Source organism: Antrostomus carolinensis, unplaced genomic scaffold (assembly GCF_000700745.2).
Source record: "Antrostomus carolinensis isolate BGI_N321 unplaced genomic scaffold, ASM70074v2 scaffold25139, whole genome shotgun sequence".
Taxonomy (NCBI): domain Eukaryota; kingdom Metazoa; phylum Chordata; class Aves; order Caprimulgiformes; family Caprimulgidae; genus Antrostomus; species Antrostomus carolinensis.
In genome coordinates this window covers 6,213-17,230 of record NW_010336756.1, presented here as the reverse complement: position 1 = coordinate 17,230, position 11,018 = coordinate 6,213, and the positions used below count along the sequence as shown (strand labels likewise).

Below are 11,018 nucleotides of genomic sequence, written 5' to 3'. Positions count from 1 at the left end.
GGGAACAAACCGCCGCTGCGGTCCGGCTGCAGCTCTCGGCCGGGGCCCTGACCCGGGGAGGGTGTCCTGGGGGCACCCCCTGCCCTCAGCCTCTGCCCGGGCAGGGTTTCCTCACGATGAGGGGGTCTTTGCCCCCCACCTCCCCTCACAACGGAGTGGTTTTGCCCTGTCATGGCTCCCCCCGTCCCCTCCCGTGCTGGAGGCACTGGGGCAGCCCATGAGTTACAGTGATCAGTCACAGGCCAAGGCTGGCTAAGAGAGCTTGCAGTTCAGGTCCTGAGCATGAGATGGGTCCTGGTGCCTCAGGATGTGACCACAGGCCAGTTGTCCAGGGTCTGAGTCTATAAGATGCTCCTGCACCGTTTCAGGCTGTCTTTGAGTGAACCAAGAAGGACATGTCACTTGTGAGGATCACACCCCTGCGATGTCTGTACACCAGCATCCTCCTCTGTACAAAGAGATCTTCTCACCAGTGTCTGTTGCTCAGGGTTGTGATGCTCCTGGAGGTCTTTGGTGAAAGGAGCCATCAAAACATGCAGAGACTTCAGACCAATTTGCTGCCTGTGCTGCATTCCAGACACTTGTGATGAGTCTGGCTGTGAGGAATTCAGCCTCTACACCCTGCTTACAGCAATTACACTGGAGTGACCTCTGTTTGCATGGAGAAGCAGCACTGTCACCCTCAGCATGTGGGGATGGTGTGACTAATGGAATGTGTCCTGAATGAACAACAGAGGTACGCAGGCAGCAGAGAAATAAAAAGCAGGGTTTGGAGGATTTCAGAGAGTTTTTGATAAGTGCTTTCCCAAGGGCAAGGTCTGGTGTTAAATGTCAGCTGAATATGTCACCCTCGGGGCCAAGCCAGTTTGCCAGCTCTTGTAAAGCAAAGTCTGTGCAAGTTTGTGTGAGTGAGACTTTGTAAGAAGGCGTTTAAACTCTGACTTTCTCTGCTGATACGTGCAGCTGTTAGTTTGGTTCTAGGGAGTTTCCTGTGGCCTGTCCGTCAGCAGGATTTCATTGCACATTTTGGACCATTGAGTTCATTTGACCTAATTTTTTATTTTTCCTTAGTGTCACCTTGGAGGAGTATGACCTCGCTGCCCCACTGACTGGCTGGAGATACTGGCTCATCTCCACTTCTGCCTACTCTGTGTACCCTACCTCGGTGTAACCCAGTGCGGGAAGAAAAGCAGCAGGCAGACCACAGAGAACTTTTTTTGTGCTTCACTGAACTAATTGTTGCTCATCCAAGAAAACAGGATGGATGAGAAGAAGTGGTTACCAAGTTACAGATAAGATGGTTCCAGCAGGGTCCAAGTCTCTTCTTTAAAGAGAAGTTCCAGCATCAAAGAGGCTGAAAAGCAAACACTCCAAATCAACCAAAATGGAAGGAGGCAACAGTCCAAACCTGCAACTTCAGCAACTCCCGTTGGCCACAGCAGCGGTTTCTGTGCAGCCACACACTGACTCCTTTTCTTACAAGGTCAGATTTCTACCCCAGTCTGTCCCTGGAAGGCTCCAGCTATCCCAGCAAGCTGATAATGCCGCTCTATGTTGGTTATTTTTTTGCAGGAGGGGCACTGGCTTTGTATTCAGCCGTGCCTGGAGGCGCCACTGTGTTATGTGCTGTGAATATAAGCAGTGAGATAAAGAGAGAGAAATTCTGTGTCTTAAAGAGCTAGACAATGTGAAAAAAGAACATTTGGCAGTACAGAGATCAGGTGGTTATATATCTAAAGGGGGTTATGTGCAGTAATTTGGTAACTGAGATCAGATGTTCTGGTCTGCTGTATGTTCAAGTGCTTCAGTTGCAGGTGGGTCATGCAGACAGCCTGCAGCTGAGATGGGACATGTTGCTGGAGTTCCTCCTTATTATCCAGCTGAGAATGGAGCTGTTCCCAAATTTCCTCTGAATCTCTTACTCAGAAGTGCTGAGAGAATCCCAGCAAGAAGGGCTTTTTTTTTTTTTTTCCACTAGATGAAGTGCTTTGCTGAGAACACGTTCCTGGGTGCCCTGTGAAAGCTGACCTGGCTGACATTGGCTTGCAGCTTCTCACAGTCCCGTAGCCAGTCCCAAACCTGCACTGCACTTCTGGGGCTTTTCAGCTGAGACACATGAAAATATCACGTGTCTTCTCAACTGGAGTCCAGTTGCTGAGCCAGTAAACTGTGCTGAGCTTCTGTGGCCACATCTGTGATCACACAGTGACAGTTTTCTGCCAATTTCACTGTCTGTTGTGGAAAAATCTCTCAGGTGTTTTTGAATGAAGCTGCTTGAGTGAATCTTATTTTTGTGCATCCTGATAAAGAGCTTCGTGTGCCACTGATAAGCATTTGAAACCTTGAAGTCCTTCTCTTACTATTTATGAGAAATTCAAGAATAGTATATTTACTGTTAAGGGAGGAATATAAATATGAGTTTACTTATCCCAAATCAATCCAAGCCAAGTACTCCACTGTATCTTGGAGACCTGCACTGAAGTGAAAAGTGCTAATGACATCTGATGAGATTTAGACAGTGATTGGAAGAACACAAATGCTAAATGGCCTCAGGCTCTTCTCTTCACTCCTAGTGTACGTTTCCTTTGTGACTCAGCCTGCTTTACATCCTTTTTTTTTTTAATTATTATTATTTCAAATCCTATCTTTAGACTGTGAGAATTATTGCTGAGCTGGGAATGCTCATGTCAAAATTGTTGGGAGCTTGCTAGGAGTTGCTACCAGTTGCCTATTAGTTTTGAATAACTGGTTTATATAAACAGCAGCATCAAATCTGTGATAATTGAGCTGCCTCATCAAATGGGCTAAACTACCTTCTGAACCAGCAGATGTTATAAGTGGAGAAGAGCAGAATAGTTCTTAAGATGTGAGCTGCAGAATGCAGAGGTTCCTGATCCATCCTCTGCTGAATTCCAGGGAAACCAACATCCTCATGAAAAGAGATTTTCAAAGGGAAGAATGAGTGACTGTGTTGTTGTGTTCAGCTTTATCTTCTTCCCCTCTGAGAAACTGTGAAGAATGCAAATATATGCATGCTCATTTAAGTCTCTTGTAGAAAGTGTCTGTTCAGGAAGGGTTATCTTTCACCTGACTTGCACAGGTTTGGAACAGAGCTGCAGGGAACTCACCTGAATTGCCCTAGATCATGTAGAAAGGGAGGAAGAGAAACAGGTATTTCTGTTGACAGGTGATGTAGGAACTGTTTTTAAAAGTCTGCTCTCTTCCAGGTTGTGCAAAAAGCTCCAACTTCCTCCAGCTCTAGTGGCTAAAGTTAATATCTCTGTGTTTCCTTTGTTTTTACAGGAGAACTTGATTGGTGCATTACTGGCTATTTTTGGGCATCTTGTTATCAGTATTGCACTCAACCTCCAAGTGAGTATCATGAAGCAAATATTGATCCTGCCTCAAGCACCCTGCATTAAACAAAGCATCAAGCATGCCAAACCTTCTTTGCCTTTATATTCTTTTCTAGAAATACAGCCACATCCGACTGGCAGGTTCCAAAGATCCCAGAGCCTACTTCAAAACCAAGACATGGTGGTGTGGACTGTTTCTGCTGGTACTGGGTGAACTGGGAGTGTTTTCCTCTTACGCCTTTGCTCCTCTTTCACTGATTGTGCCGCTCAGTGCAGTGTCTGTTATAGGTAAGGGGGAAAGAGACAACAGCTGTACAAGTCTGAGTGCATTTCAGTGTGAGATTGCTGATCATTGGACTGATACATAACTCAATTTCTCTCTTTTTTTTTTTTATTTCTAGCTAGTGCAATCATAGGAATTATATTTATTAAAGAAAAATGGAAGCCCAAGGATTTTTTGAGTAAGTTCCACAAATCCTTTTCATTTTTCCTCTCTATGAGTCATTCAACACATAGAGGAATGGCAAGATCTGCATTAGCTGTAGTATCTCTGTGAAGAAATGTGTCACCTCATCCACTGTTTGTTAAAAATGGAAACTTTTTTGTTTGTTTTTTTCTGATTTGTGCCAAATCACCTGAATCTCACAGATTTTAGAAATACAGGAGAATGGTGTTTGCTTGCACAATCTGAGAATCATGGTTCTTTGGGCTGAAGCTGCAGGCGAGGGCCTTGACTCTGCAGGAGCACAGGCACAACTGAATCAGCTGAATGTCAGACATGTGCAAGTGTTTGCAGAACTGCATTCCTGGGAGATGAGCTGTGGGCAGTGCCAGGCAGGATAAACTCTAGATCTAGAACTTGTAGCTCCTGTTTCTTTAGCAGATGCTAGCTGGTATCAACTTTTTTTTCTCAATTCACACATTGCCTGGAGTTTTTTTTGGTTCTAGTATTTTGAAAGTGGGGCATGAAGAGCAGAGGAATGAGTCAATCAAAGGAATGTGCATGATGTCATTAATGGTCACTGTGCATGTGTGATATTAATTCTGTGCATCCACACTAACCCCCTAACTTTGTCCTCTCTTTTTTGTGTGTCCTTTGGTTGCCAAAGGGCGCTATGTTTTGTCCTTTGTAGGCTGTGGTTTGGCAATTATTGGAACTTACCTGCTGATAACATTTGGACCTAATAGTCATGAGAAGATGACAGGAGAAAATATCACTAGGCATTTAGTGAGCTGGCCATTTCTGTTGTATATGGTAAGATGGCCCATAAAATGTGGGACAGTTTTCTGCTCTATGCCTGATTGGGAGTTTAATTTCAAGCATTATTTTTCCTTACAGTTACCAGCAATTTTCCTTGTCCTTGCTAATGAACCTATGGCAGCTTTTCCTGGTGTCAGTTCCACGTTGCATGTGGACACGTGCATGCACAATCTGGAACTCTTCCATCCTTTCTCTGAATTAATCTGTTAGGACTTAAATAACTTGAACTGAAAAGTTTGACAACAGCTTGCTCTCTCCCTGATAAGTCAGCTACAACGTGTGGCACTAGTACTGGTGACAGCTGAGAGCAACTGCTCCAGAGGTGTCCAAATAATGTGCTTACATCTGGGCTTTTTCTAGACTGACTTTCTCTGGAACCATCAGTCTGTCATTGAAAATCCTGTGAAATCTCTTGATTTTTAATGGAGATTGACCATTAAATAAGATGTGTGCTGCAGGGATCACTTAAAGAACCTCCTTATGGAGAGTAGGCTGAGATCTCTGATGTGAAGAGATCAGTCAGGATTATTTGATCTGCTGCTTTACAATGAATATATTGTTACAAGTGTCCCATGTTTCCTGTTCTGCAAGAAGCTATTGAATATCTCATCTAATTAGAATCTAAGATCATGCTAGATTTGATCTATGATTGTGTGGGATCCTCATTTTCCTTTGATTTGCCCTTTTGTGTAATTCTAATGTTTGACTGGCTCAGAATCCCGTTTATTGCCAACCCCACACACCCCACATCTTTTAACATTCTCTTTTCTACCCTTTGTAGCTTGTGGAGATCATCATATTCTGCCTGCTACTCTATTTTTACAAGGAGAAAAATGCAAACTACATTGTAGTTATTCTTTTACTGGTAGCTTTGCTGGGTAAGTTGATATGGACTTGTGTGATCTTCTAACTCTGGCTTGTAACAATAAACTACAGTAAACTGAGGAATCTGTGGTTTATAGGGAATTATATTAACCTAATTAATGTAATAAAATGTATCAATCTAGTCCAGAAATGCTGACAAAGCTAGTACCTTGCAGTGATGTTTAAGATCTTTGCAAATGACCTTTGAACAATTAAGATTTATTTCCCATAAGGACAAAAAAATCTGCCAAATACAGAAAGTGCAAGTTATTTATTAGTGTTCTTAATTTTAATCTGTGCATGCAAAGCATGGAGTGATATCTTATCTATCCAGTGGATAAGGAAGGCTGATTCGGTGGATGAAAGAGAGGATTTGACCTACAAGAATCTTCTTGGCTCTGGGAAGGTTTCCTGTGTGGCTAAAGAATTGATAAATACTCTGCCATGCCAGTGTGTCCCTGTTTAAATTGGGAGAGCCTCTGGGCGTGGGGTCAGATGATGGTTTTGATATCCTCAAAGCCTACAGTGGGATCCTGCAGGGACGTTGGAAAGGACAGGATTTCACTTGTACCTTTCTCCACATTAATATGTTGTTTTGTTGTGTTTTTTTTTTTTAAGAAACTGTGATCAATTAAACTTTAAAAAGGGTGAATAATAGTGAGACAGTGACGCAGTCTGACATGCTGTTGAATCTGTGTCACAGTCCTCAATTTTTTTGCTATTTATGCAACTTCAGTCACTGTAGTGTCTTGTCTTTTTTTTCTTTTTAACATTTGGGGCTGGATTTCAGTAACTGGTGCCTCAGAGGCTGCGTGAATCATAGACAAAGCAACTCTCCTAATTCTGAACGGCCCTGACTTGTGCTTTCAAGAAATTAAAAGGGAGTCTACTCTTTCTGATTCTTGTTTTGAAAACTTCCTTAGCTTTATTAACCAAACCAACATGGCATCAGAAACTTAAACTTGTGTCCTGCCATCATGTGATTGCACAACGCTGTTTAAACACTTAAAAAAAAAAAATCAGTAAGTGCTCCCAGTCCTGTGGAGAAGGGAACCATGATAGAGAAAGGTTAAATGATTTATTAAAGGTCACTGTAGTGAAGTTGTTGAGAAGAAAACTGGCAGAGTTGGGGATCAAATTTGCAGTTGGCACCCCTTGCTTGCCCTGGCAAAAGGAGTGTTCGAGTTCTTGTAGATCTTGGGTTTGTTTGCAGCTACATGTCGTGGACAGGGTGAATGCGCAGCGTTCCTGTCCCACTGAGCAGGTATCAGTGCTTCAGCAGAGTCTTGGTGATGGTTCGCAGGTTCCATGACTGTTGTGACCGTGAAGGCTGTGGCAGGCATGATCGTCGTCTCGATACAAGGAAACTTACAACTTGACTACCCGATATTTTATATCATGCTGGTCTGCATGATTGCTACAGCCATCTTTCAAGCAACGTAAGTTATTCCCTCTCTTTTTGTCTATAACTCTGCTGGTTTCAGTGGATTGCTAATTAGTGGGCTGTTTGTTATCCATTCCAAGAATGCTGATTAAATTTTAGGAGAAGAATTATCCATCCTCTTCTATGACCTGTCCTCAAATCCATCTCACAGGAGCCTGGGATAGTGGTGTTCTTTGCTTTTCCTTGTAGTGATGCTGCCAAGTAGTTTTAATCTCAAATTTTTATATCATTCAGGTATTTGCAAAATAATGTTAGGAATGAAATGGTGGCAAATTGAATACAGTATCTGTGCACTGGCTAAAATCAAAGTGCAGAATCAGTGTTGATGATGATGCATCTATTTTCTTTATTCCTCTGTATTTGTAATAACATCAAAAGCTGGTAGCAGCAGGGATAAAAAGCTACTCAAAATGTGAGTGACATTCTGGCCCTAAGTGGGGCCTAAAGGCAGTAATTTTGCTGCCTTTAGTCAGTACAGCTCTAAGTCTTATTCTTCTGTCACTTAGATTAATTCCAAGGGATGCTGCTGCAGGTTTAGTAAGAAAGAGAATAAAGTTTCCTAAATTTCTACATCGCTTTTGAAATCTGTTTCCAAAAAGGAGACCTGTACTAGTCCATGATAACTCTGTACAATTTGAGTATCCTTCTCAAATCAATCCCTGTTGTCTCTCATTGTATTGCAGGTTTTTAGCTCAAGCCTCACAGCTCTATGACTCATCTCAGATTGCCAGCATCAGCTACATCCTGTCCACAACGGTGGCAATCACAGCAGGTAACAGGGCACAAAACAGCCTGGTGGTCCTTCCTAAAAGAAGGGCAAAAGACTTTTTTAAAATAATCCTCACTTGTACACAAGGAAGGTGAATAATCAGCAAGATGATGACGTGTATTTTCTTGTCATCTCTCTTCTGCAGGTGGCTTTTGTTTCTTTTTTCTTTCCAAAAATGTGAATTATCCCATTAGACTGTGTTAAAATTTTCTGTAAAGTTCTGTCATTTTGTTTAAAGTGCGTGGGAACTTACATTTGAGACTGTATTACTCATACCATGCTAGTGTGTAGAAGAAGTGATGGCTGTTCATAGACGTGCAACTTGAATACAGAGCTAAAACATCTCCTTGTGTAATTTTATCTAGATTTTGTTAAAATGTGTGTGATATATGTACATCTATAAATGTGTATAAACATATTTGCTTCCTCTGTACAAAGGTGTTACAATTCTCTTCCCAATAGTCTTGTTTGCATTGTGTCTAGAACGCAGCTACTCACAGCTTTATAGTAATTGAATTTTTCTGAACAGTTTACTCCAGTTTCTGCCCTTGCCCACATAGGAAAAGTTTTGTCTACATGAACAAAGATGAGCATTTTGAACCCGTTAGGCTTCAGAGCTGACGAGCAGCCTTTTTAAGGCTTTGTTCTCATCAGTTAAAACATATGAGCTAAACTTGGGGGGGAAAAACCCAATGAAATAAACATAAAAACCTCCAAAACCTCAACACTGGAGGAAGTGCCTCTGCCTGACAGTGATGGGTACTGTCTGTGTAAATAGTAATGCTCTTCTAGGCATACAGGGGCTATAGCTCCCCCCTGTAAATGACACGTTGCCTTTTAATGCTCTTCAATGTCATGGGCAAGCATGGCCTACTCTTTGGCTCATGTTTATTTCTTGTCATGTTCCAAGTCATATGCTGCTCTCAGATTCATCAGGTTATTTATTTTACTTCAATTAGAAAAGTAAAGGATGTTAAAGTGGCAATTAGGCTGCCTTTTTCTGTTTTAAGATCATTAAAAAACCAAAGTACTGATCATAAAAATAGGAATCTTGACATGATGTGGGTTCTGGAGGGACTAGTGCTGGAGAGGGGGCATTAATTGTGCATGTAAGCTGGGAAGAAAGATGTCATTAATTATTTCCTTTTCAAGGAGCAACTTTTTACTTGGACTTCACCGGTGAAGATGTTCTCCATATATGTATGTTTGCACTAGGGTAAGTGTTTAAAGTTTCCTTGTTAGAAAACTGGAAAGTATTTCTTCATATGACCAAAGTTTTAAAAATACATCTCTCTCTCTCTCTCTCTCTCTCTCTCTCTCTCTGTGTCTTGGAGAGGAGGACAAACTGAAAGCACTTTGTCTGCGAGAGCAGCCAGTGGCCCATGGAGCTCAGTGTCTTGTCTGAGCGATGATGGATGCTCTAGAGGGACTGTATAACACTAGGTTGTGCATAATTGTACATTAAACACTAAATCCTGTACTGACTGTACTGGAGGTCCGTTTCTTAGGGCATGAGCACTCACACGATGCAGATATGATCAGTACAACGTTTGCTGTGTAGCTCAGGATTTAGTCCAAGTACAGTGTCTTGATATGATTAGCTCTCCGTAATCAGGGGACATTGTGAAATGTCTTTCAGATTAGTACAGAAAAAAAAAACCCAAACAATTGGGAAATGAGCATTATGAACTGTGCCTTTCTCTGTCAACATACAGTAAAACTCAGGATCGACAGTTGTTAGTGTGTTCACCTGTGGGAAACTTCTCAAAGGTCAGGACGTTAAATCTTGGAATTTCATCAAAGAAAACCAAATTTTGATATGCTTGCTTTCTCCTTTAGTTAGTCCAGCTTATTTAATTAATTAACATTCAAACTTTTCCTTGCATTTTGATAAAGAAAAGGTGAAACTGTTCTGATTGCTCTGTGGATTTCCATACTGTTGAAGAGGGTTATTCAGCTGAGACAGTTCCCTGTAATCCTGACTTCTTTTGCTTCCAGTTGAGTTCTTTATGGTGCTACATGACAGGCACTCAGAAGAAGCAACATGCAATATTGCATCCTCTCCTTTTTTGCAGTTATCTCAGTAGATCTTGTCTTCTTTCACAGGTGCCTCATAGCATTTCTAGGTGTTTTCTTGATCACAAGAAACAAGAAGAGATCTGTACCATTTGAACCTTACATATCAATGGATGCTATGCCAGGTAACAGTAAAAATACAGTGGTTTATCAGTCTTTCTCTTTTAAGTGTTGGGCTTCACAGTGAAAGCTCAAGCTGCCGGTTATGTTAAGAATCCAGATATATCAGGTGGTGGTTTCTAGTTTTTCCATCTCTTGTTTGTGCCTTGTGAGGAGTACATGCGTGTTTTGCATGGAACAGAGAAGAGGTGAGGTACCACTTGGATGTCACTTACTCTGGAGCCTCTGACACTGGGAGGGATGTCATATTAAGTCAGAACAGCTTTATCCAGTTGGCTGCTCTCTGGGAAGATGAACTAGCTTTGAGCTTATGCTTGGGACTGGGCTTGGTCTTCATCCATCAGGAAAACTGATTATTGGGGAAGGCTGAGATGTGTTGCAAGAGGTAGAGGCCAAGGGGGACATAAAACTTCTTTTGGGAAGTACAGCTAAACTCTCTGGTGAGCTGTGTAAAAGATAAATGACTGCCATCCCTCATTCACTTGGAACTTATTTCTCCATTAGTTGCTTTAGTGCTAAGCAGAAAAACATGATGTCTTTCATTTAACACTCGAGGAAGTGATGAGCCATGTTTATAATGTGCTGATTTAACCGAGTGCAGGAAGAATGCACTTTTGGTCCTAAGCATTTAATCTCTGTCTTTGCTCTTTTCAGGCATGCAGAACATGCACGATAAAGGGATTGCAGTTCAGCCTGACCTCAAAGCTTCTTTTTCCTATGGTGCCCTCGAGAACAATGACAACATGCCAGAAATTTATACTCCAGCTACGTTGCCTATCGTGCAGGAGCAACATGGCTCCAAAGGAATTTCTGCTCCACCCTACCGGGTGCTGGAACACAGCAAAAAGGAGTGAGTGACCTTTAAGGAACTGATTTGAATCGTCAGAAGTATGACCTTTATTTATTTACCCATTTAAAATATAAGCAAGTCTAAAGAAAACCTTGATATGGTTTAAAGCTCATCTCAAACTTAACTTTCAAGGCTGATTGTTAAAATAAACAACTCTCTATAGTCGTGGGAAGAGAAGTGCAATTTTTAGTCCTGCTGGGAGTGGGTTTATCTCCAAATAGAAGTTTTTTAGGAGTTGCTCACAGAGAGAGGAGGGCAGGATTTCATCTTTCATATAT

General features: G+C 41.8%; 1 protein-coding gene across 3 annotated transcripts; it reads left to right on the top strand.

The window, feature by feature from the left end:
- Positions 1-1,248: 1,248 nt before the first annotated feature.
- NIPAL3 (NIPA like domain containing 3) lies at positions 1,249-10,744 on the top strand. Of its 3 annotated transcripts, none has more exons than XM_010174979.1 (11): positions 1,249-1,483; positions 3,304-3,372; positions 3,473-3,644; positions 3,758-3,817; positions 4,466-4,611; positions 5,399-5,495; positions 6,785-6,920; positions 7,609-7,697; positions 8,847-8,910; positions 9,801-9,895; positions 10,545-10,744. In XM_010174979.1, the coding sequence occupies exons 1-11, from the start codon at positions 1,385-1,387 to the stop codon at positions 10,742-10,744; spliced, it is 1,227 nt and encodes a 408-aa protein (XP_010173281.1). In that variant the 5' UTR covers positions 1,249-1,384. The 3 variants fall into 3 exon arrangements, with proteins under 3 accessions (XP_010173281.1, XP_028942567.1, XP_028942566.1); XM_029086733.1 differs by having other exon boundaries at positions 1,385-1,450; XM_029086734.1 differs by lacking the exons at positions 7,609-7,697; positions 8,847-8,910.
- The last annotated feature ends 274 nt before the right edge of the window (positions 10,745-11,018 follow it).